Raw genomic sequence first — 25,729 nt, forward strand, 5'->3', positions numbered from 1 at the left:
AACCAGAGCTGGAAGCCTTCCAAGGCCTTAAAGTGTTGAATCACTGGCAGCAGCAGTGATGATAAAGGTTTGGGAAATCGCCAGCAATGGTTTAAGGGGCCAAAGAGAATTCCTGAAGCTGGGCCAACTACTTTCATGAGTCCTCATTAGGGAAATGGTTCATTAAAAAGCAACATCACGAAATTCCCTGGTCTCCCAGTGGTTAGGACTCGGCGCTTTCACTGCGGGCCTGGGTTCAATCCTAAGATCTTGCAAGCGGCGCAGCACAGCCAATAAAAACAGCCACTTTAGAATATGAGAAGTCATCACCTACCTGTACATATACACTTCCTGAAACTTAAAGTCATTTTGCAACATCAACCACAGGTGGAACTCAACCACTGGGAGCTGAGAAATGTGTCAAATAAACAGATGAATACTATAGGATTCTTGGAAGAGGTTTTTAAAAACATTTATTTTCGGCTGCGCCGAGTCTTCGTTGCAGCACATGGGATCTTTGTTGCGGCATGTTTAGTTAAATTCATTAACTTGAAATGTCTGGTTTTCTTTTTTTTTAATTTAATTTTATTTATTTTTTATACAGCAGGTTCTTATTGGTTATCTATTTTATACATATTAGTGTATATATGTCAATCCCAATCTCCCAGTTCATCCCACCACCATCTCCCCTGCCACTTTCCCCCCTTGGTGTCCATACGTTTGTTCTCTACATCTGTGTCTCTATTTCTGCCCTGCAAACCGGTTCCATTTTTCTAGGTTCCACATATATGCGTTTATATACGATATTTTTCTCTTTCTGAGTTACTTCACTCTGTATGACAGACTCTAGATCCACCCACATCTCTACAAGTGACCCAATTTCATTCCTTTTTATGGCTAAGTAATATTCCATTGTATATCTGTACCACATCTTCCTTATCCGTTCGTCTGTTGATGGGCATTTAGGTTGCTTCCATGTCCTGGCTATTGTAAATAGTACTGCAATGAACATTGGGGTGCATGTGTCTTTTTGAATTATGGTTTTCTCTGGGTATATGCCCAATAGTGGGATTGCTGGATCATATGGTAAGGCTATTTTTAGTTTTTTAAGGAACCTCCACACTGTTCTCAATACTGGACATATATACACTACCAAATGTAAAATAGATAGCTAGTAGGAAGCAGGCCACCTAGCACAGGGAGATCAGCTCTGTGCTTTGTGTCCACCTAGAGGGGTGGGATAGGGAGGGTGGGAGGGAGAAGCAAGAGGGAGGAGATATGGGGATATATGTATATGTATAGCTGATTCACTTTTTATAAAGCAGAAACTAACACACCATTGTAAAGCAATTATACTCCAATAAAGATGTTAAAAAAAAAGCTACAATGAGGTATCAACTCACACCAGTTAGGATGGGAATCATCAGAAAGTCTACAAACAACAAATGCTGGAGAGGGTGTGGAGGAAAGGGAACCCTCTTGCACTGTTGGTGAGAATGTAAATAGATACAGCCACTATGGAGAACAGTATGGAGGTTCTTTAATTTTTTATTTTAATTAATTAATTTTTTATTTTTTGGCTGCACTGGGTCTTCTCTGCTGCGTGAGGGCTTTCTCTAGTTGCAGCAATCGGGGTCTACTCTTCGTTGTGGTGCGCGGGCTTCTCATTGTGGTGGCTTTTTCTTGTTGCAGAACACGGGCTCTAGGGGCACGGGCTTCAGTAGCTGTGGCACGCAGGCTCTAGACCACACGCTCAGTAGTTGTGGCGCAGGGGCTTAGTTGCTCCCCGGCATATGGGATCTTCCTGGACCAGGGATCAAACCCGTGTCCCCTGCATTGGCAGGCAGACTCTTTACCACTGCGCCACCAGGGAAATCCCTAGTTTTCTCTAATTGACAGTAATCTTATGAAGTGCCGACTACGATCTTTCTCGCAAAAACTCTTACATAGCCTGGCTCCTCCCTTACCTCTTCAGGGCTGAGAGGCTGCGACCCGGGCCTAAGTCCTCAGTTTTATCCACCAAATAAAACAGATTCTCAACGTTTAGGTCGTGCATTTTTTTTTCAGTGGACACAATTATACCTTAATAAAGGTGCTTAAAAAAAAAAAAAGGACAGGAAGTTTAATGTACCTGACAGGTCTTGCAAATTCAGATTTCGCTGGCTAGACAGAGCAGGGTGACAGTCCCTTGGTGTGACCCCCGAATCCAAACCGGGACAAGTGAGAACTAGAGAGTAGCCCTTTGGTTACACAAGCAGGGACTAGACTATCTGGGAGGCCATCCAGGAAGAGCGTTCAGCTGCGCGCGCACCTGGCAGCGTCGGGAACGTTCTCCGGCCTGGCCAGTAAAGTCGCCTGTTTTTTGTTTTTCAAAATTCACAAAACATCTCCGAATATTTGCCCAGAAGAATGTGAAACGTTCACTCATGGCCTCTCTTTCACTTAACTTTAGTCTTGTTTGGACAAGCTATGGGGAAAACTCTGAGGGTCGAGACAGGCATCTCAGAAGACAGCTATAGGCCCGTCAGGCCCCGACGCCACGCCGCCGTAAATAAAAGGCCTGGCCCAGGCCTCGTTGTTCTCTTTGTACAGTGAACTCGTGGATGGGGAAGATGGTGGGTTTGGGATCCGCGTGGCGGCAGCTGTGCAACCTTCCGAGAGGAAGGCGACCGCCTGCGCCGTCTTTGCACAGCTGCCGGCGTACAGGTACCTCAGTACCTCAGGGCCGTGTTGGACACTGAGGGGACCGAAGTCTCGGGCTGAGCAGGATGAACTATCATTACAGACTAGAATTTCTGATGTCTCCGTGACTCCACTGCTTGGAACTGACGCAGCCCAGGGAGACTCGTCTGGTAGTCGCCCTGGCTTCTGCTAACTCACTGGTTTCTTCCCAGGCCCCTGATTCTCGAAGGAGGGTCCGCAGCGCCTCGAAGGTGAGTGGATTGTGCGATATGGAGTGGTTGGTGGTTGTACTGGGGGAGGATGGGGGGTGATGATGATCCCAGGTGATTCTGAGTGTCTCGCTGACGCCATCACCGCAGCGCGCTGACCACCTCCATCCCCCGGGTTGGGATCCCTAGTATTTGGCCTCGGGGAAGCCACTTACTCGTGTGTCTCGTTTCTCCATTAGGGGTTTAAGACGTTCACCGGTGTGTTATTTTTGAATAAAGGTGAGTGTTAGGTGTGCGGGCGCTCTTAGTATCGCTCACGTTTTTAACTCCCTAAAGTTTTGTCTAAGCCTTGCTAAACCTGTTTTCTCCACTTGTTTTTCTACTATAAACTACCTTGCATGCTGGGCCTCCTTGATGGAGCTGTTCTCCGCAGTTCTAAATTTGTTTCCTACTCCTTTTCTCTGCAGAACTTCCCATCCCTGAATTCTTAATTTGCTAGATCCTTGTACTGGGGCTGTTGTCTTTGAATGTTGTAGATTCCTTCCCATAATGGCTTCCCTTGATCCAGGTCTCCCTAAATTGGGGATGATGATTTCTCAGACTAGAGTCTCTGATGCTGATTCTGATGTCAAAATTAATTTCTGACTCATTTGGGGAACTGGATACTTGGAGTTTTGAGAGGAGCCAGTGGGAGGGCTGTAACTCTCTGCTTGTATTTCTCATTGGTGGTCCTGCTTTCATCTTTCTAGCTTGAGAACTTTGGAAGCCCAGCAGGGGCAGTGCCCCTTCACAGAGATTCAGGGATAGCCTGGTGGCTGAAGGCCTAAAGTTTGGAATTTTCCTCTTGGAGAAGTGCTGTTGGGATAGCTGGGATGCCCAGGTAATGGTTCCTGCCACTTCATCAACAAGCTGTGACAAGAAGTGGAGAGTAGCGTGCCTCTACCTGGGTACTGTGGTAAGTCTCTTGCTGGTTTTTCTACCAGCTCCAGAGTGGTAATGATGACCTGGTTGGACTAGAGTCTCTGAGAACTTCTGAGGATCTTTGAAACCACCTGATCCACTCTTATGCTTCTTTCCACACTGTGTGGCAATTCCCCTGCCCACCCAGACTTTTCTTTTTTTAAAGTAAAAGTGGTATATAACTACCTTAGTTTCAGGAACATAACGTTTTGTACATTTATATACACTAGAAAGCGACCACCACTATAAATCTAGTCACCGTGCAGTTGATCCTTTTTGCCTAACCACCTTTCCCTCTGATAACTACCAACCTGTCCCCGTATCTATGATTCATGCTTTTTTTATTTTTATTTTTAATTTTTTTATTTTTTGCGGTATGCGAGCCTCTCACTGCTGTGGGCTCTCCCGCTGCGGAGCGCAGGCTCAGCGGCCATGGCTCACGAGCCCAGCCGCTCCGCGGCATGTGGGATCTGCCCGGACCGGGGCATGAACCCCTGTCCCCTGCATCGGCAGGTGGACTCTCAACCACTGCGCCACCGGGGAAGCCCCATGCTTTTTTTTTTTTTTTTTTTTAATTTTATTTATTTATTTATTTATGGCTGTGTTAGGTCTTCGTTTCTGTGCGAGGGCTTTCTCTAGTTGCGGCAACTGGGGGCCCTCCTCATTGCAGTGCGCGGGCCTCTCACTATCACGGCCTGTCTTTGCAGAGCACAAGCTCCAGACGCGCAGGCTCAGTAGTTGTGGCTCACGGGCCTAGTTGCTCCACTGTATGTGGGATCTTCCCAGACCAGGGCTCGAACCCGTGTCCCCTGCGTTGGCGGGCAGACTCTCAACCAGTGTGCCACCAGGGAAGCCCTAGATTAATGCTTTACTGCCAGTTGCTTGCATGTTACTAATATGTGTTGCTTTTATGAAATTTTAGAATTTTGCTGACACAAAGGATATTCTTTACCTGGTGTCGGACAGATCCTTGGAACTTCACGTCTTTCGTGCATTAACCCGCGTAAGCAGCTGTCAATCTCCTGGCGTGGAGGAGACTGCCTAGAAATTTGGGGACCAAAATCAATTAGGTGGCCTTTACTTCGTCTTACCCAAAAGACTCCAATAAAATATTTTAAAGCAAATAAAAAATAGATTGGTCTCAGTGAAAACAAGACGGTACAGAAAGGTTTAGGGACATGAAAGGTTAACCACCAGTGAATGAACATCACAGTTGACATCTAGCTGTACCTCTTTGCAGCCACATACAAAAAGTAGATTTGCCACATATAGACACCAATGTTAAGGATTTCTAGATTGATTGTGGTAGTATTCTTATATTTGAGGTTTTTATTACGCCATTGACACAGACATCCAATTTGCCTTTTGATCAATTGGTGAAAACATAGGTTGTCCAGATATATTTTAAAAGAATATACCGGTGGTTGCCAGGGGCAGGGAATGAGGAAATGAAGAGTTGCTGTTCAATGGGTATAGAGTTTCCATTTTAGAAGATGAAAAGAGTTTACGGGGATGGATGGTGGTGATGGTTGCTCAATGTGATGAATGTGTTTGTTACCACTGAACTTCATGCTTAAAAGTGGTAAAGATGGGGGAGGGGATAAATTGGAAGATTAGGATTGACACATACATGCTACTACATATAAAAAAGGTAACTAATAAAGAGCTATTGTATAGCACAGGGGACTCTACTGAATACTCTGTAATGGCCTATATGGGAAAAGAATTTAACAAAAAAGTGGATATATGTATAGCTGATTCACTTTGCTGTATACCTGAAACTAACATGACATTGTAAATCAACGATACCCCAATAAAAAATTTTTAAAAAATGGTAAAGATGGTAAATTTCATGTGTATTTCACTGCAGTAAAAAAAAAAAATGGGGGAAAAGCATACTCTGTGCTCCTATTTGTCATCTTCATAAAGGAGATTCCCCACCAGCGTGTAAAGAGTATGCTGCGGTAAGGCTGTATTGTACAGTAGCCAGCTTCTGGTAAGGGGGTATTTGAGTTTCTGGTCATGGTATATACCAGTGCTGATTCCCTATTAATTTGCACCCATTTGAACTTGTGTTGTAGAATACATTTCCAAAAGTAGAATTTCAGAGTCAAAGGATTTGGGCATTTAAAGTAATGATGTATGTTCCATAAAGTTGTCCCAGTTTATGCTCGTAACAGCAGTCTCCTTCAGAGTGCCTGTTTCTCTACCTGCCATCACTACTCCAGGTGGATTGTACCAGGTTGTGTACCTAATAATTCATTTTTTTTTAAATAATTCATCTTTTAAATACTGCACATCTTTTGCATCTGTTTTCCTATGGAATGTTTCCATCTTGGTCCCCACTCAGCAAAGATTTTTTCCAACTTTTATTTTCCTTAATCGTCTTTGCCAGGCCTTTTTTTTTTCCCGTCCTTGAAATTGCCCTGTTTGGTACTCTCTACAGGACAGTTACCTGCTCCCATTGCTATTCCCTGACCACAGGTTCTGTATAATCTTAGCAGCCACCATATATTTAGTGCTTTGGTCTGTCCTAGGCTTTTTATGTGTTTCACTGCATTGAATCCTTAAAACCTTGCAAAGTAGATATGTATCTACCCTACCTTGCAAGCAAGGAGAGGAAAGCTCAGGGATGTTAAATAATTTGCTTAAGGTCACAGAGATAGGAGGTACTGAGGCCCCTGGGCTGGACACTGGTGTTTGTCAAGTGGAGTAAAATTGAAGCTTGGTTCTCACCCAGACACTCCAAGGACAAAGCAAGTGGCAGAAGCTGAGCTCTGCTGAAGTTAAGAGATAAGATGACCACTCCTGAGGTCAAGGTAAACTTCCCTGTCTACACATGAGCAGGAAGGCTCCTTGGGGGTCAAAAAGGGAGGGGGCACCACCCCATAATAAGTGTGGACATACCCCCCACAGGCCTCTGCAGTGGAATCCATCTTGGCAAAAAGCTGCACTCCCATCTTGGGGAGGGTCCTAGGACTGGTCAGCTGTGAAAAAAGAAAACGATAATTGGCTAAAGGTAACCAAAGACCCGGAAGACCCGTCCTATATGTGATTTAAATCGCCCTTTTCGCTACTCCTCAGAGAGGATGCCCGTATCCTTTCTCTCCGTGAATTTCTGCCTTGCTTCTGTCTTAAATAAACTTTCTCTGTGTGCTGTTCTCCCAATTGTGTTGTGTCTCTAATAATAAACTTTGTATCTGTTCTTACAGTTTTTGCCTCCTTGCAACATTCTTGCTTTCAAATGGGGCAAGAGCCAGGGAACTTTGCTTCTAGCCTCTAGCCACTGGTGGACTAGCTGCTAGGTTCTATTCCCGGGCAGGAACTAAGATCTCTCTTCAGGACCACTCACTGGTCTCTCCAAGGTCAGTGTCAGTCAGGATTCAAATTCCTTTCTGTCTAGTATATAATATACCTACGGCCTAGCTTTAAACATTTCCAATAACTGAAGCAAACCTATCTTTGATTCCGTTTTTCTTTTTCTCCCTCCCACTCAGAGGATGTCACCCAGCTGAATTGTGGCTGTATCATTCTTTGGCTTTGTACTCTGATTTCAGTGCGTCCCTAAAATATTGTTTGGTTTTGTATTTTGTATCTTTTTGAGCTTCATAAATATGGACTAATACTCCACGTAGTTACGTTGCAGCTTGGTTCTTTTTTGTTCACATACTTCCCTATAGTTTAGATTCTACACTTCCAAACACATTTCTGCCCATTTTTATTTAGGCAAAAAACAATTCTAGGTTGACGGGTGTCTCTGGGTAGTGTACATGAGGACTTGCATTTGTAAGTGCATTTTTCTAGGGTGACAGTATCACATACGAAGCACAGGGGACTGGTTAAGATGTAGGGAGCCAGACTGAACACTTACAGCTGTTCAACTTTCGCTGAGTTACTTAGCCACTCTATTTCCTCATTTGTAAATGGATAAAAGCGTACCTACGCTTACGGAGTTGTTAGGTTTTTAACTATATGTAAGTGCACTTAAAACTGCCTAACATAGAAAGCCTTATTTAGGCATTAGCTACAATTAGATTATTCCAAATAGCTTAGACATTAGCTAACATAGCCTAGTCAGTACCTCATCCAGTTTTCCTTAGTCCTTGACATGACTATAAAATGGTCAACTTCATTTCTTGTCCATAGGGTCTCTTCTGCACTCTCTTGCCCTTATTTGTATGATCCAAGTCCTGCCCTAGGTGTTCAGACCCTCCTTCCTGTGTCAGTCCCAGGTTTAGAGTATAAGACTGAGGGACTTCCATGGTGGTGCAGTGGTTGAGAATCCAGGGGACATGGGTTTGATCTGATCCCTGGTCCAGGAGGATCCCACATGCCACGGAACAACTGGGCCCGTGCGCCACAACTCCTGAGCCTGTGCTCTAGAGCCCGTGAGCCACACTGCTGAAGCCTGCACACCTAGACCCCGTGCTCCGCAGCAAGAGAAGCCACTGCAATGAGAAGGCCATGAGCTGCAACCAAAGAGTAGCCCCCGCTCACCGCAACTAGAGAAATCCTGCGTGCAGCAACAAAGACCCAACGCAGCCATAAATAAATAAATAAATAAATAAATGTATTAAAAAAAAACTGATTGAGCTACAGCCATGGTGAAGATGGTCACGTGAACTTTTCTTAATTCCAGGCATGGAAATCACTTTGCAGTCCTCTCATTCTTGAGCCCCACAGCCTCTCTTCACAGGGGTGACAGTGATTTGATAAGACCCCTACCCCAAAGCACACTGAATCTTCTTCACCCCCAGGAGCACTTTCAGAAGTAACCAGTCCTCCCAACCCACTAGGCAGATCTCACAACTCTCTAAAATTAATCTACGCAGAGCCTGGCCTGCCATCTCAGCTACTGAAGACCGTGAGCCTCCCAGGCCTGTTTCCCCAGGCCTCTCATCCCTGGAATCCTTAGCAACTGGCTAGTGCGCAAGCCCCTCCAGAATGATACCTCTACCTGCCTGTTGCTTGAGCCCGAACCCTCGGCGTCTCCGTGAGTCCTGTTTGCATATTCTATATCCAATTTGTCAGCAAATCATGCTGGCGATACCTTAACACCAAAATTTGGCCGCATCTCACAACCCTGCTGCTCCTGGACTCTGGTGGGATCCACCATCGGCTCACTTCGCTCCTCTGTGTGATGCAACAGCCTCCAACAAAGCTTCTGGATATAATTTGGTTTGTGAGGAAATCCTAGAACCAAGAAATAAAAACTGTTTTGGACATTGTTTGCAGGAATATAACTTTATAGAATCCCTTTGGAAAACAGTTTAGCAGTACCTACTAAAAAGGAGGCATGCTCTCTTCAACCCAGTGTTTCCACTTCTGGTGATGCACCCTAAACACTCACATACAGATACAAGGATTAATATACACATCCTTGATAGTACTGTTGGTTAAGGGGGAGAAAAAAAGGAAACCAAGTGTTCTCCAATAGGGAAATGGGGGTATATTCATAAAATACACCGTGTGTTACATGCACCAGTAGGATGACTAACATACCAGAGTGGATTAATCTCACAATGTGAAGAAAGAAAGCAGATGACAGAAAAACAGTATGTCACGCTTAAAACATTTACCACTAAACAATATATTGTTTAAAGTTCCTAAGTTCCTACTGTATAGCACAGTATATTCAATATCCTGTGATAAACCGGATAGAAAAGAATATGAAAAGGAATATATATATATATATATAACAATCACTTTGCTGTAGAGCAGACATTAACACAACATTGTAAATCAACCATACTTCAATAAAATAAATTAAAAATATATACATATTGTTTGGAGTTAAGTATCATAGTAAAAACAAAAAGAAATGCATAGCACTGGGGCTTCCATGGTGGCGCAGTGGTTGAGAATCCACCTGACAATTCAGGGGACATGGGTTCGATCCCTGGTCCAGGAGGATCCCACATGTCGCGGAGCAACTAAGCCTGTGTGCCACAACTACTGAGCCTGTGCTCTAGAGCCCGTGAGCCACAACTCCTGAAGCCCATGCGCCTACAGCCCGTGCTCCACAATGAGAGAAGCCACCACAATGAGAAGCCTGCGCACTGCAACGAAGACCCAACACAGCCAAAAATAAAAAAATAAATAAATTTATATTTATATAAAAAGAGATGTATAGGATTGCTAAATGCTAAATTCAAGATGGGGTGGGCAGGGACAGTGATATACTCAAGGAGGTGTATAGTCAAGGAGGCTCTATGGGAGCTCGTTGTGTAATTCATATTTTCGTATGTCAAACTACTTCTGAATAACTTAAAAAACAATGTTTGGGACCTGTGAATCCCAGAGGGCTGAGCACAGGCAAAAGCTTAAGTCAGCCCCAGGGACACCTCCAGACACAGGGAGCTCCCTAGGAAGACAACCGTTCTCAAGATGAGCCAGAACATCCCCAGGAGAACAAGTCAGGAGTCGCAATAACAGGTGACTTTACAACTAAGAAACTCAGATGACAGCACGCTTGGAGACTGAAGATGTTCAAAGAGATAAAGGGGCTCATTCAATCCATTGTGCAGAAGAGGGCATTATAAAGTAGCAGATGGGTTTGAAAAGGAAACAAGTAGCAATTCTAGAATTGAAATGAACAGGTAAATTCATAAGAAGCACAACAAACAGGTTAAATAACAGACCAACTGGATAGAGAATTAGTGAACTGGAAGAAGAAATCATCCATAATGTGGAGCAGAGAAAACAGAGATGAATATGAAAAGGAGTTTTTAGGAAGGGTGAAGTGAGGTGCTCCAACATTTGGCATTGTTGCCTTCACCTTGCTGGTTTGTTAGAATGCTGCAGCCAGAACAGGCGCAGGCACCATGGTTAGCTCTGTGCAGTGGCATCTATGGGCATCTGGCTTTGAGAAGCTCAGGGCCATCTATTACTTTGTTTATTGTAGTACTTTCTCGACCATTAACATCCTACTTGCCCAAGATAGTCTTTCAATTGTGTTATTTCCCAAAGAGTAAGGACAGAGAGATTATCCTAAGGGTTAAAGTACCTGCTGATGCTTCAAATGTTAAATTTTATTGCCCCCAGTCAGGTGACTCTCAGGTGGAAATGGATCACATTCCAGGCTGGCTATTGCCTGTCATTAAACCATTAAATTCTAAACATAGTGAAGATAGAGATGTCAGCCAATAATCAAACCCAGTTATGTGCTGATGGGTAACAACATGGGAGAGGGAGCTGTCTTTAAAGGGCCTTGCATCAATGGCGGGCACCACCCTGGATTGGGAGCCTCCCGTTTCCCAGCACGCAGAGAGAGGCCTTGCTCCACAGTGGGTTGATTTCTTCTACAGGAGGCTGAGCAACCATTACAAAAGATTGCTTTTTAAACTTTTTATCAGGAGACTTTTCAAACAATAGGAAGAATGTAAACACCCATATACCCACCACCTAATCCAACAATTGTCAACATTTTTCCATATTTGAAAATATGGCAAATGGCAAAAATATATATTAAATTATATATGTGCGTATATACATATACATACATATAAATATAAAATATATATATTTAGCAGGCTCATTTCAATGTGAATTATAGAGATCATGACATTTTATGCTTAAATATTTCAGCATGCGTATCCACAATCTAAGGACGTTTACCTGCATATATACTTTTTTCTTTTCTGCGAGGCTTGCAGGATCTTTTTTTTTTAATATATATATTTATTTATTTATTTTATTTTTGACTGCGTTGGGTCTTTCCCTGTGTGTAGGCTTTCTCTGGTTGCAGCGAATGGGAGCTACTCTTTGTTGCGGTGCTCGGGCTTCTCACTGTGGTGGCTTCTCTTGTTGCGGAGCATGGGCTCTAGGCTCACAGGCTTCGGTAGTTGCAGCACGCGGGCTCAGTAGTTGTGGCGCACAGGCTTAGTTGCTCTGTGGCATGTGGGATCTTCCTGGACCAGGGCTCGAACCCGTGTCCCCTGCACTGGCAGGCGGATTCTTAACCACTGTGCCACCAGGGAAGTCCTACAATACTATTATACCTGAGAAAATTAATAATTCCTAATATTACTTAATAGTTAAATCAATACTCAAATTTTTTCAACTGTTCCCCAGATATCTTTTATGGTAATTGTTCTTTTAAAGAGCCAGTATTAATTGATTCAAGGATCAAGCCCTTTCTTTTACTGGTATATCTTGTTAGTCTCTCTCTTTTTTTAATCTTCACTTATTTACTTTCTTATTTTTGGTTGTGTTGGGTCTTCGTTGCGGCAGGCAGGGTCTCCGTTGCAGCTCGCGGGCTCTTCGTTGTGGCGCACGGGCTTTTCTCTAGTTGTGGCGTGCGGGTTTTCTCTCTCTAGTTGTGGTACACGGGCTTAGTTGCCCCGTGGCATGTGGGATCCTAGTTCCCCGACCAGGTATCGAACCTGTGTCCTCTGCATTGGAAGGTGGATTCTTTACCACTGGACCACCAGGGAAGTCCCTTGTTAGTCTCTTGATTCTAGAACAGTCCCCTTCTTTCTGTGACAATGATCCTTTGAAGAGACTAGGCCAGTTGTCTTGTAGAACATTCCACATGTTGGCTTCATCTAACTGTGCTCTCTTGGTGTTTTTAACTTGTTCCTCAACTTTCTGCATTTTCTTTAACCTGAAAGTTATACTTAAAGGACTAATTAGATTTTTTTTTTTTTTGGCTGCACCACACAGCCTGCGGGATCTTAGCTCCCCAACCGGGGATCAAACCACTGGACCACCAGGGAATTCCCTTAAAGACCTAATTAGATTCTGATTACATGGTTTGGGCAAGAATACTTCATGAACGACACCATGTATGGCTGCTGTAACAAATTACCACAAACTTGGTGGTTTAAAGCAACAGATATTTATTCCTTCACAATGCTGGAGGCCAGAAGTTCAAAACAGTTTCACTGGGCAAAAATCAAGGTGTCCACAGGGCCTTGCCCCCTCCAGAGACACTATGGGAGAATCTGTTCCTTGTCTCTTCCAGCGTCTGGTGGCTGCTGGCATAACTTGGCTCGTGGCCACATCACTCCAATCTCTGCCTCTGTGTCATGCTGCCTCCTCCTCTTCACTTGTGTGTATTGCATCCTCTTCTGCCTCCCTCTTATAACGATATATGCGATTTCATTAAGAGCCCTCCCAGATAATCCAGAATTATCTCCCCATCGCAAGACACTTGATTTAATCAATCTGTAAAGACCCTCTTTATCCCTGTATAAGATAGCCTTCACAGGTTCCAGGCGTTAGAGCATGGATATCTTTTAGGGGATCATTTTTTCAGTCTACCACGTGCTATATACTTCACAGGGCCTTGTGTCAGGGGGATTATAAAGTCTACTTGTTCCATTATTCTTTTTTATTTTTAACTTTTAACATCTTTATTGGAGTATAATTGCTTTACAATGGTGTGTTAGTTTCTGCTTTATAACAAAGTGAATCAGCTAAACATATGCATATATCCCCATATCTCCTCCCTCTTGCATCTCCCTCCCACCCTGGTTCCATTATTCTTTTTTTTTTTTTTTTTTTTTTTTATTCTTGACCTTAGTTTGATCGCCCGGTTACAGTAGTGACCCCCAGGATCTCTTCATTGTAGAGGTGCTTTTCACCCTTGTGAGTGGCAAGATGGGTTAATTCTTTGGCACTGTTACCAAACCAGGTTTGTTTGCCTGATGCGCAGCAAGCCAAACGCTAGGTTTGCAGCAGAGAGTTTATCCACAAGGCAGCCAACTGACGGGAGGAGAGAACAAGTCTCAAATTTTCTTCCCAAAAAGGCAAGGGGCTTGGGGTATTCATAGGATAAAGCTGAGGTGCGGGGAAAGGTAATTAGAGATAAGAGAAAGGTGCTCAATCAACGTTCTGCACAGACACAACTAAACTACAGGTTTCTTCTTGGGACCTATGTTCAGAAAATGGCTGTGTTAGTATGCGCTGAGGGTGAATTTTTTGTCCTTCTGATGTCAAAATGTCACGGAGCAGACACTCTGTGCCCAGACACTCTGCATGCCCAGATGGAAGGTCAGTGGTCTTAACCAGTCTTAACTGGTTCTATCTTGAACTGGACACAGACAACTCCAAATCTCAAAAAAACAATTTGGGCAAACACTGTTTAGGCTATGTGATGCTCAGAGGACATGCAATTTTTTTGTAAAAATGGAGTGAGCTTGATCAGTGAAGGCAGGTTACAGTTTATTATTTATTAATGGCTAACGGCTGACTACCCTTGGTTTCAGCATCTTGTGAATGAATATCCAGTCTCCATCAACCTTAACCTAATGATTTTGGCATCCACTGATGATCTTTGCCTGTGTAGGGGAGGAAATAGTTTTCCTTGACCCTCTTAGGGTCCCTGGCTGGGTTTGAAAATCAACCTGACAAAGACAGATTAACAGGAGAAAAGCATACACATTTATTTAAGTTTTACATGACACGAGACTTCATAAAGAAATGAAAACCCAAAGACATGGCATACTTGCTTTTACGTAAGGTTGAACAAAAGAGACAATTGTGGAAAAGTGTCTAAACTATGGGGGGAGGCTAAAGAAGGTAAGAATTACTTTTAACAAGTTCTGTGTTTTTTTTTTTTTTTTTTTGGTGGGATCTTAGTTTCCCAACCAGGGATTGAACCTGGGCCCATGGCAGTGAAAGCGCTGAGTCCTAACCACTGGACCACCAGGGAATTCCCAACAAGTTCTGTTTGTATAGAATTCTCTTGGTCGCCAACTTCTTGTACTCCTGGTTCAGGGAGGGCACCTTTCAAATGGGAATTTTCACTCAAGTTTGCAAAATGATGATTTTCCACTTTGATTATTCTTTCTACACTTATTTGCTGACATTCTTCTGTAAAACAAGTAATAAGTCATCTCATCAACTCGTACTTTGTCTAATCTGAATTATTTTTTCCTACTGCAAACGTAGGAGAAATGATTCATTCTTTTCCTGTATTTACAGTATTGTGTGTGTAAGGGGTTGGTGTAAAATTGTCCTCCAGGGGTGGCAAATGAATTCTCCCTCTTTTTTGTATACATGGGTCCAGGAAATTTCCCTGTGGTACCCTTGACCTTATCAAATGCCTTGCTGAGACTCAGATGTGCAGAGACACTGGCCTTCCCCTGACCTCTCCTTTTAGAATCTTGGCCAAGGAACATGTTAGCTGCTCTCTACCAGGCTCCCACCTCCAATGGCAAGGGCATTAAAACGGCTTCAGGGATTCCAAAATACCAAAACCAAGCTTGGTGGAGGTTAAACAACACACCTCCCTTAAATTGGTTGATAGGAACATCACAAAGTTAGGTGGACTTAAGATACTGAAGCATAAAGCTGATTATGCATCTTCACTCTTCCCTCCAACCTCATCCTCTCTTGATGCACATTGGCATTCACTCTGGACACCACCTTTGTGGCTGTATTTTTTAAAATATATATATTTATTTATTTATTTTTGGCTGTGTTGGGCCTTAGTTGTGGCATGCGGGATTTTTCGTTGCAGCGTACAGGATCTCTAGTTGTGGTGCGTGGGCACTCTAGTTGTGGTGCGTGGGCACTCTAGTTGTGGTGCGTGGGCACTCTAGTTGTGGAGTGTGGGCTTAGTTGCCCTGCAGCATGTGGGATCTTAGTTCCCCGATCAGGGATCAAACCCGTGTCCCCTGCATTGGAAGGCGGATTCTTAACCACTGGACCACAGGGAAGTCCCTTTGTGGTTGTATTTTTGCCAAGTTACCCAGAGGTCTCCATTTATCTTTTTCCTTCTATTTATTTATTTGTCCCTTTTATTTCTTTCTATTTCATTTTATTTTAAATTTTCCTTCTACTTACTATTATACACAAAAGTGTATATAATAATTATGTACAATTTAAAGAAGACTAATAAACAACATGTACTCACCACTGAGCTTAAGACCAGGTACTGCTAAACGTGTGGCTGGCAGATTTGGAGGCCACAGGAAATGTGACTTCTGGTGTTAATCCCACGGGAGTATGAACTTTTTGTTAGGAATTTTCCAGATACTTTTATTTATTTTCCTTTTCTTTTCCCCCCCTCTATCCAGAGCAAAGATGGAGGCCAGTTCGCACACTGAAGATGCGGCCTTTTGATACTTTATTTACAAAGAGTAGTCAGCCTGTGAGCTGTAGTTTGCCAATTTGACTTTTTTTTTTTTTTTTTTTTTTTGCGTTACGCGGGCCTCTCACTGTTGTGGCCTCTCCCGTTGCAGAGCACAGGCTCCGGACGCACAGGCCCAGCGGCCATGGCTCACGGGCCCAGCCGCTCCGCGGCATGTGGGATCTTCCCAGACCGGGGCACGAACCCACGTCCCCTGCATCGGCAGGCGGACTCTTAACCACAGCGCCACCAGGGAAGCCCTTGACTTTTTTTTTAATTACACTAAAACATGATTTATCTTGATTCCTGAGTTTTTTGGTGTTCTCTTAAATTTTGCACCCAAGGCAGTACTGCTTTCCCACCCCGGGGCGGGGGTGGGAAAAATGCTCTTTTTTAACTTTGTCAACTAAAAAAAAAAAAATAGTGCAGGAGGCTGCAAATAAGAAAAGAGTTTATCTGGAGTCTTAAGAATTGCAGTTAGGGAGACACAGATTCGGGTAACCCCGAAAATGTGTTCCAAGGAAAAGAAAGAGTCAGGGGCTCATAAAGACACAAAGCCACAAGGTTGTTAAAAGTTGCCTGGCGAGAATTATGATTGACTAAGTCAGAAAATATTTGTCCACAGGGAATCACAGGTTGTTTTAGGGTAGGGGTCTGATAAGTAGACTGTCACGAGTTACTTTATATGTATCTTGAGTTTCTAGCAGGTGTTCTGGATGACTTCATAAGGTCAAAAGGTCAGATTCCATCCAGGCTGAGATGTGTATAAGTCACATTTCCTTAATGGCCTCCCAGCTCCATTTTAGAGAGCTCTCTTAGCAGTACCAACTCCATTTGATTTTCCTTTCACAATTTCCAGAACTTTTCAGGACCTTGGCTTTATATCCTGACTGCAAATCTGTGATCCACTGTAATCCTGATTTGGTCACTGAGCATTGACTGATGTCCTCAGGGCAAATGCCAGCTCCAGGGCTCATTTGTTTTTCTGGGTTCTTGCTGTCCATTATTTATGGTTTTTGAAGATTTCCCTTACTTTCTCACCAACAAAGCCCTACAGTAAAAATGTGTTTTTTTTTTTTTTTGGCCGAGCCACGCGCCTTGCGCTATTTCAGTTCCTGGACTAGGGATTGAACCTGGGCTCTCGGCAGTGAAAGCGCAGAGTCCTAACCACTGGACCGCCAGGGAATTCCCTAAAAATGTGTTTTAAAAAATATTCTATCCAGAATATTAGGAAAGGGAAGATCTACCCTTTCCTTGTGGTAAATTTAAGTCCGTTTTTGTTTATTTTTTGTGTGTGTGTGTTTTTGTTTTTTGTCAAAAAGAATTGCAAGCCTATGTCTTAGATCTTCTTTCCTAATCCTTTTTTTGGGGCAAAAATGATGTACCTCGTCCTGCTCCTTCCTGATAATGACTTCTGGTTGTGAGGACTGAATCGGTGAGAAACTGTACCTGGTGCCTGGTCCCTGGTATTTGCTGCTCAATATTACCTGTTAGGCTCCTTCTATTGTTTAAGGGCAGCCAGATAAACAGGGAGAGCCCAGAGCCCTTTCAATGCCCAGCCAAGGGGCTGGGGGGAGGGGTGAGAGGCTTCGAAGGGGGCAGAAGGGCCTGTGTTAGGGGGTTAGGGCTCCATGCTAGAATTTCGCTGCTGATCCAGGTGGCACTCACCAGGCTGTAGTTTTCAAAGTCCACTTTGTCCTATTTGTACAAATAAGCACATACCTTCCCCTTTCAGTCTCCTGCCACTCCTTCTAATTCCTCCTTTATATTAAAAGAAAAAAAGCCAACCAACCAACAATTCTTCAATCCTTTCTGCACCCCTGACTTGTGTTCTAACCCTGGCTTTCAAACTTGAATGTGCATTAGAATCCCCTTGCTAACACACGGAGTGCTGGGGCCCACCCCCAGAGCTTCTGATTCTGCAGGTCTGGTGGGGAAAGGGGTGGTCAGTATAGGGGGAAGGTCAAGCGTTTCTAACATGTTCCCAGGGAGTGGCTGCCACCTACCTGGAACCACACTCAGAAACACTGGCCCAGCTCCTTACCCATGCTGGACTTGTCTTTCCTCCTGTATTAAGCATCCACCATGTGCTAGGTGTTGTGGCGGGGTTTAAGATGCCCAGGTAAACAGGCAGGTTCGGTCCCTGCCATCTTTTATAGTTATTGGTGTTTTTTAAACACAAATTCTTCCTGTTGAAACAGTTTCTCTTTTGAGATCTTTTCTTCAATGTTTTGAAATCTAGTCTCCTAAGTCTAGGCTAAAACGTCTAAGAGACAGTTTCTCAAAGTGCAGCCCAAAGACCGCAGTATTAGACTCTCCTGTAGTTCCTTTTAAAAATGCAAGGCCTGGATTTCCCTGGTGGCGCAGTGATTAAGAATCCGCCTGCCAGCGCAGGGGACACGGGTTCGAGCCCTAGTCTGGGAAGATCCCACATACCATGGAGTAACTAAGCCCGTGTGCCACAACTACCGAGCCTGGGCTCTAGAGCCCGTGAGCCACAACTGCTGAGCCTGTGAGCCACAACTACCGAAGCTCGCACACCTAGAGCCCCTGCTCCGCACAAGAGAAGCCACCACAATGAGAACCCCGCGCACTGCAACGAAGAGTAGCCCCTGCTCGCTGCAACTAGAGAAAGCCCGTGTGCAGCAATGAAGACCCAACACAGCCAAAAATAAATAAATTTATTTAAAAAAAAAAAGCAAGGCCCTGCAAAGGAGGCAAGAATATACAATGGGGAAAAGACAGTCTCTTGAGCAAGTGGTGTTCGGAAAGCTGGACAGCCGCATGTAAATCAATGAAGTTAGAACACACCCTCACAACATAGAGAAAAATAAACTCAAAATGGCTTAAAGACTTAAATATAAGACATGACACCATAAAACTCCTGCAAGAAAACATAGGCAAAACATTCTCTGACATGAATCATACCCATGTTTTCTTAGGTCAGTCTCCCAAGGCAATAGAAATAAAAGCAAAAATAAACAAATGGGACCTAATCAAACTACAAGCTTTTGTACAGCAAAGGAAACCATAAACAAAATGAAAAGACAACCTACGAACTAGGAGAAAATATTTGCAAATGATGTGACCGACAAAAGCTTAATTTCCAAAATATACAAACAGCTCATATATCTCAATAACAACAAAATAAACAAAACAAAAACAACCCAATTGAAAAATGAGCTGAAAACCTACATAGATATTTCTCCAAAGAAGATGTACAGATGGCCAACAGGGACATGAAAAGATGCTCGACATCACCAATTATTAGAAGAATTATATGTGGAATCTAAAATATGACACAAATGAACTTATCCACAAAACAGAAAAAGACTCCCAGACACAGAGAACAGACTTGTGGTTGCCAACGGGGAGTGGAGGCGGAGAAGGGATGGATTGGGAGTTTGGGATTAGCAGATGCAAACTATTACATATAAGATGGATAAACAACAGGGTCCTACTGTATAGCACAAGGAACTGTATTCAGTATCCTGGGATAAACCATAATGGAAAGGAATATGAAAAAGAATATACAAACGTATAACTGAATCACTTTGCTGTACAGCAGAAATTAACAACATTGTAAATCAACTACACTTCAATAAAATATATTAAAAAAAAAAAAAGCAAGGTCCTGGACTGATTCTAGAGACACTGAACCTTACAGGCAGGTTTGGGGTAGGGCCAGGACTCTGGTTTATAATGACTCCACTCCGCCCCCTCCAGCGGGGGAGATCCTTCCTTGAGGAGCCTCTCTCTTAGCTGAGGGTTCTTGGCTATGAAGAAGGAACATGATTACTTCCTTACAAGCCCCCTGCCATGTCTACTTCACGAGGCAGTAGCTCATGTGGCAGACATTCATGGTATCATTTCCTCTATCTCCTCCATTATTTCTGATAAAGTTGTTAGCAAGACTTTCTCAGATGTGCATTTTTAGCGGCAGTGGATAGCAGATGTCCCAGTTGCTGCAGATGCCACCCCCCTCACTGCACTTCCTGCGTCATATCTATTCGTCCACCTGTGTTAGAAGAGCAGAGCCCGCCCTCCCCGGCCATGTTGCCTGTGTTCGTCTCCCATAGATTCTGCCTCTGTTTGTGTGTCCTGTGTGGCAACAATGTGGTTTACTGGCCAAGGTAAAATATTACATCAGGTTACTCTGAGACCTGGCAAGTTAAGGGGAGAAATGAAGCATTTATCCTGACTTTCCCATACAAATCATGCTTCAGGGTAACCCAACAGCCTTGATGAGGGACAGTTCCTTTTTACTAAAGAATTCCAGCTAATAAATGAGGACAAAATAATAGAATTCAAAAACCAACATTTCACAACCCCTCATGAAATACTTGATTCAGGCAAAACTCATCTGTGGATGAAACTGTCAGTTGGAAGGTTGATGGGGAAACCTTACAAAGGAGGGGTCAGGCTATGGCCATCTGAACCCATCACTCAATTCAGCTTTACTCAGAGAGGGACAAGCGGGCAGCACTTGCTTCCTGAGGGAGCACAAGAGGAAACAAAGAGCACCTGGGAAGGAATCTTGTCCCCCCCACCCCCCACTTCCCTCACCCAGTGGAATCTGAATCTAATTAAACCTTCAGGTTTGATAACTGGAAATACAAGAGATGGAGGAAAAAAGTTAAATGACACTCTGAGGAAGAAACAGATGAATCCAGAGAGTGGAACGTTCTACAGGACAAATGAACATATTTCTGTGTAGACGGTATCAAAAAGAAAAAAAAAAAAAGAGAGAGAGAAAGAAGAGAGGATAGGAGGTGTACCTACTGTAAACTGAGATTTAAGAAACATCAAAATGCAATGTGCAGGGACTTCCCTGGTGGCGCAGTGGATAAGACTCTGCACTCCCAATGCAGGGGGCCCGGGTTTGATCCCTGGTCAGGGAACTAGATCCCACATGCATGCTGCAACTAAGAGTTTGCATGCCACAACTAAGGAGCCCAGGTGCTGCAACGAAGATCCCACACCAACAACGAAGATCCTGCATGCCGGAACTGGAACTAAGACCCGGCACGGCCAAATAAATAAATAAACAAGCAGGCAAACAAATAAATAAATAAATATTTTTTTAAAAAGAAAAGAATGTCTTGAACATTCCTACCGTCTCATCCGGGCATTGCATTTTCTTTCCATATGGAGAAAAGCTGTGGCTGTCCCACTCAGCTGTTCTTTTCACAGCATCTCCTTTAGGATGAGATGTTGTTGTGTCACATAATTGCCACAGTGCTCATTTCTCTGCCAGGCTGGCCTGGGAGAGGCTTCGCATCTGCATTTAACACACCTGCTCCCTGTTTCATGGAGGACAGTATCTCACCCCACCTTAGAAATACAAAACAGCCAGTTTTTAATTATCTTATGAGGCTCCTCCTCCTTCCCCTCATTACACTTGTTAAGAGCAAGTTGTATTTCTGTGATAAGAAGGAATGCGAAAAAGAAAGGAGGATCTGATTTGCCAAAGTCACAGATTTTCACAGGCAATAAGCACACCAGCTTCCTCCCCAAAACTCACTCCCAGTCCCACAAGTGTGCACGAGGAAAACAGACAGGAAGATGTGCACTGACAGAACCACAGAGACTCTGCAAATATTCATTCTCCTTCATTAAGAACGTTAAGTTATAAACATTTTGATTCATACATAGTCAAAGTGGGTGGTGCACCTCGTTCCTTACCTTGAAACCAAATGTCCTGCCCTTCTGGAACTTTCACCAACTCTCTCCAAAGCCAGTATCTTACCCCAAAGAGGTAAGCCTTCCCCAATTCCCTGAGTTCACATTTATTTAATGCTACAGGCCCACCTAGCCCTGTCCAAGAAAAGGACCAATCATTGCCCTGAGAGGGCAGACCCAGCAATGTGGAAGAGAAGTGCTCCCACGTGTGGGCAGCTCTTCCTATGTGGGAGAAGCCAGGTTTTTAGTCCTAAGGAATGATTTCCCTGTCAAAGAGAAGTTGATTTTGCAAAACGCTAGACTCTAAAGGAAGGTGGAACCGTCTTCTAGGCTCCTCCAGTAGACCCTCTACAGACCCATGGTCCTGAGGCTGAGTCCAGGGCCTTCTATCCCCTTGGCAGGTGTACAGCTCAGAGTGTCCCATAGACGCTGACTTTGGCCAGGGAGATGCTCTCTATGTACTGTTTCCGGCCTTTCTCATACAGGACATAGAGTTGCGGGGCCTGGTCCTCCCCGCCCACACTGCCCTCCAGGGTTGCCAGTGAGGAGTAGCCACTGGGCCCCGGCCACAGCTGAACCGTCTCCTTCTGCCATGAGGTGCCATTGCTGAAGCTCCAGCGCAGGGTCAGGTTCACTCCTGGGAACAGCAGCAGAATCAGGGGAAGGAAGGTCTCCCCCTAGAGAAGGCCTCCTTCTCTAGGTCACGGGGGCTCCTCGCCGACCCCACCTGGCAGATACTCACGGAACTCTGGATGGGCTGGGTTGGAGAAGAAGACAATGCCGGAGTTGGTGGCCACAGCTCCTGCGGCTACCACAGGGTCCACGAGCTCAGGGTCAAAGGTCACATCACGGGGCCTCAGAGTATCACAGGCATCATAGCTGCGGAGGATGATTCGGCAGCGGCAGTGGTAGTTGTTCTGGTTCCGGGCATTGATGACCACTGAGCCATCGGGGAGCTCAAAGGGCTGAGCGGAGAGAAGAGGGCTTCAGGAAGACGCAGGGTGGGGGCGGGGCGAAGGGCCCTGTCCCTGAGGGAGCAAGGCTGGGTGGCTCGGAGCTGGGCAGCCAGGCCCGGGGTCCGTGAGTGAAACGGTGCTCTGGAGGACAGAGCAGGTTGAGCGGGTGGGGGACAGCCCATGGACTCCTCCTGACCTGGCACTCGTCGGGGCTGAAATCATTTTCCCGCTTGGGCTGGCCATAGGGGATGCCGCTGACCCCACTCCCATAGTGCCAGGAGGCGCCGCGGTCATCGCTGAGGAGGCAGAAGACCCCGTCCCGCTCCAGCGTCCCGTGGCCACACACAATGAGCCGGCCCTTCCGAGGCTCCCGCTGTTTCTGTGGGAAAAGGACAGGGGTGCCACAGATGGAGACATTGAGGGGGCTCAGAAGCAGGGGAGGGGAACCCACCACCTCCTAAGTGTGAGGCACACGTTGTCCCCTTCCGTTCTGTCCTTGCTTGCTGAGGGTTCCACAAGCATTACAAACACCCACTGTCTGAATTAAGAAGCTCTTTGGCAGAATAAGCTCCTTCGGGACATCCAGGGTGTACTCTGGACAGGCTGTGCATAGGACAAGGGGGCCCAGCCACAGGGGGAGATGGGAGCTTAAAACCAACCTGTGTTCACAGGCCAAGCTGTGGACCATGGCACAGGCTTGTGTCTGCCCAAAGGAGGGCTTTCTTCTAATCTGCACAGGACTTTCTAACTTTTTTTCTAATCTGCACATGGATCAGTGCAGCCCTGTTGACAACCCCCAGATGGGAAGCCAATGGCAAAATTCCACCTTCCCTTGGTAGGGTGTTCCTCCCAGGATGTCCCTTTCTTCCAAGGAATGCCACCTAAGACAGAAAAATCTGACTTCACAGGATCTTCTCTTTGCAAAGGAGTCCATAACGGGGCAGACTCTCTATGAGGCACCTCCCTCCACCCATCTCAGGACAGAGACCTGAATGCCAGAGCCCGGTCCGGGGGCAAACATCTCAGTGCCTATGTCCAAGGAGAGGTTCCGAGGCGAACTCCAGGAAATGCCGTCATCCTTGCTCCACACCAGCATGGTGGAGGCCACCTGGCAGCCAGCCTTGTGAGCACAGAGGGAGTAGAAAAGGAAGACCACTCCTGTTGTTGTATCGCTCACCACTGCCCCCAAGTTCAGCCCATCTGGGCTCTCCCCATCGTCCACAATGAAAGCTGTTGGAGACCATGTGCTGCCTAAAGAAAAAAGGGAAGAAAACCAGGGTGAGCACTCTGGAGGCTCCCTTTCCACCACTCGCTGCAATTTTCACCTCCTGCTAGGGACCCAAGGCCTTATGATGGCCCCACGAGACCTGCCCCTCCTTACCTCTCAGACCTTATCTATTCTACCCTTGCTCACTCCATCCAGCCGTACAAACTCCTTCTCATTCCTCAAATACTCCCCTCCTTGCGGGGGGGGCAGTGAACTCTGTCTAAGCTTGTTACACCTGCCTGGCTCTTCTTCCAGGTTCACTTACCTCCTCTGAGTCTGCTCAAATGTTATCTACTCAAAATTACAGTCAAATTCTGGCACTCTCCATGCCTCTTGCCATGTTTCATTTTTCTCTACTGCACGTATCAACTCCCAATACAAAAAATACATTTACTTAGTTATTATGTTTATTGTCTGTCTCCCCACACCCCAGTAGAATATAAGCCCTGTGAAGGCAAGGAATTTTGCTTTGTTTTGTTCATAACTGTATTCACAGAACCTAGAACAATGCCAGGTATATAGTAAGTGCTCAGTAAATGTCTGAATGAATGTTTAACTCCTTGGTGAGCCCAATTTCCAGATCACTGCCCTGGACACCTTCCCGCCTTAGGTTCCCTCTACTCTTCAGGGATCCAGCAGCCTCAGGGCCCTAAAGCAGGTCAAGCTCCCCACCCATCCTCTTGTGACCCAGGCATCTTTATACCCTGGTCCGTGGACCTCCGCAGAGCAATGAACTTAGCTCCTTTATCCGATGCTGACATTTTCCTGGCCTCAGCAAAGGCAAGGAGAGTGCCCCGAGGAGTGGTGGTGATGAGCGGGATGCGGAAGGTGTCCACAGAGCCGATCTGCTTCCCGCTCACCCACAGCAGTTGCTCCATGGTCACAAGCGGACGAACCTACGAAGCGAGGAGGAAGGATCAACAGAACAAACGTGACTTGGGGTTTTAGGGTGAATGAATAGCGGCTCGGAGTCAGGTTCCCCTGGGAGAGGCAGGGTGATGGGGATCCCGAGTGGGAGAAGGGGTCCCAGAACAAGGAAGGGGAACCCTGAGGAGAGTTCGGAGCGAAACTGGGGGCTCGGAGAGGGGGAAGGACTACGAGGGGACAAGGAGCCCTCAGGGACAGGGAGACCTCAAAAGGGTAAGGAGCTCGAAAGAGGAGACTCAGAGGGAAAGAGGACAAGGGCCCAGAGAGGGAAAGGGACTGGGAAAGGAGGGAACGGGGTCAGAGAGTTTCTCGGAGGAGAGGGGGCTCAGCAGCCTAGGTCCCGGGGTACAACTGGGCACAGACCGCCTGCGTGAGTCGGGGATGGGGCTATGCGAGGGGTGACTCACCAGACTGAAGTCGTCCTTTGCCCTGGCCCCGACTCCTGCTGAAGACAACAGCAGCAGGAAGATCGCGGCAAACACCTGAACCCTACAGACTCCCCATGATCCCAGCATTCGCGGTCTCCCGGGTCTGCCCAGGGGCACTGTGCCGGGTCGCTCCGCAGTCATCTCTCCCTCGCGGCAGCAGAGACCCTGGCCCCCCAGGACTAGACGCGGGCTGGATTCGTCAACTGACCCCGGCCCTTTAAACGCTCAGCTGTCACCCTCAAACCCGCCCCAATCCCAGCCGGCCCGCCACGCTTCCGCGACTCTCTTTGGCCCTGGCACGAGCCCCCACGTGACCCTTCAGCGCCTCAGAGCTTCCTCTTTCCAATTGGCCCCCATGGAAGCGCCGGAGCGCGTGACCCCGGCCGGAAGCGTATTGGCTGGGGTGAAGAAGGGGGCGGGCATTACTCCTCAAGAGCCTTTTGATTGGTCGAGGCACCTGGGTCACGTCATAGGGGCGGGATCTATTTTAAAGAGCCAGGCGAGGTTAAAAAGAGCAGCATGTAGGAGGAAATAAAAGTCCCAGAGTTTTTGAGAAAACA

General features: G+C 45.7%; 1 protein-coding gene, 1 long non-coding RNA gene and 3 other non-coding genes across 10 annotated transcripts; 4 read left to right on the forward strand and 1 right to left on the reverse strand.

The window, feature by feature from the left end:
- The first annotated feature begins 2,512 nt into the window (after positions 1-2,512).
- LOC109548653 (uncharacterized) lies at positions 2,513-19,099 on the forward strand. Of its 4 annotated transcripts, none has more exons than XR_002174794.3 (5): positions 2,513-2,594; positions 2,765-2,912; positions 3,110-3,149; positions 3,620-3,825; positions 4,753-5,669. It is a non-coding gene; the product is annotated as an uncharacterized lncRNA (long non-coding RNA). The 4 variants fall into 4 exon arrangements; XR_002174793.3 differs by having other exon boundaries at positions 2,565-2,685; XR_012334399.1 differs by lacking the exon at positions 2,513-2,594 and adding an exon at positions 7,328-19,099 and having other exon boundaries at positions 2,601-2,912; positions 4,753-7,195.
- LOC117314021 (small nucleolar RNA SNORD48) lies at positions 2,968-3,030 on the forward strand. The gene has a single exon (XR_004528708.1). It is a non-coding gene; the product is annotated as a small nucleolar RNA SNORD48 (small nucleolar RNA).
- Positions 3,452-3,518, forward strand: LOC117314019 (small nucleolar RNA SNORD52). The gene has a single exon (XR_004528706.1). It is a non-coding gene; the product is annotated as a small nucleolar RNA SNORD52 (small nucleolar RNA).
- LOC141275731 (small nucleolar RNA ZL8) lies at positions 3,856-3,936 on the forward strand. Its single transcript, XR_012324025.1, has one exon. It is a non-coding gene; the product is annotated as a small nucleolar RNA ZL8 (small nucleolar RNA).
- NEU1 (neuraminidase 1) lies at positions 4,167-25,463 on the reverse strand. Of its 3 annotated transcripts, XM_019927222.3 has the most exons (7): positions 25,149-25,463; positions 24,518-24,710; positions 23,536-23,798; positions 22,744-22,926; positions 22,334-22,556; positions 8,881-9,023; positions 4,167-6,817 (listed from the first exon to the last, which is right to left on the reverse strand). In XM_019927222.3, exons 1-7 carry the CDS (start codon positions 25,308-25,310, stop codon positions 6,617-6,619), a joined length of 1,368 nt encoding a protein of 455 aa, XP_019782781.1. In that variant the 5' UTR covers positions 25,311-25,463; the 3' UTR covers positions 4,167-6,616. The 3 variants fall into 3 exon arrangements, with proteins under 3 accessions (XP_019782781.1, XP_073666661.1, XP_073666662.1); XM_073810560.1 differs by lacking the exons at positions 4,167-6,817; positions 8,881-9,023 and adding an exon at positions 14,194-14,648 and having other exon boundaries at positions 25,149-25,461; XM_073810561.1 differs by lacking the exons at positions 4,167-6,817; positions 8,881-9,023 and adding an exon at positions 16,973-22,228 and having other exon boundaries at positions 25,149-25,457.
- Positions 25,464-25,729: the final 266 nt, after the last annotated feature.

Source organism: Tursiops truncatus, chromosome 10 (genome assembly GCF_011762595.2).
Source record: "Tursiops truncatus isolate mTurTru1 chromosome 10, mTurTru1.mat.Y, whole genome shotgun sequence".
In the NCBI taxonomy this organism is placed as follows: domain Eukaryota; kingdom Metazoa; phylum Chordata; class Mammalia; order Artiodactyla; family Delphinidae; genus Tursiops; species Tursiops truncatus.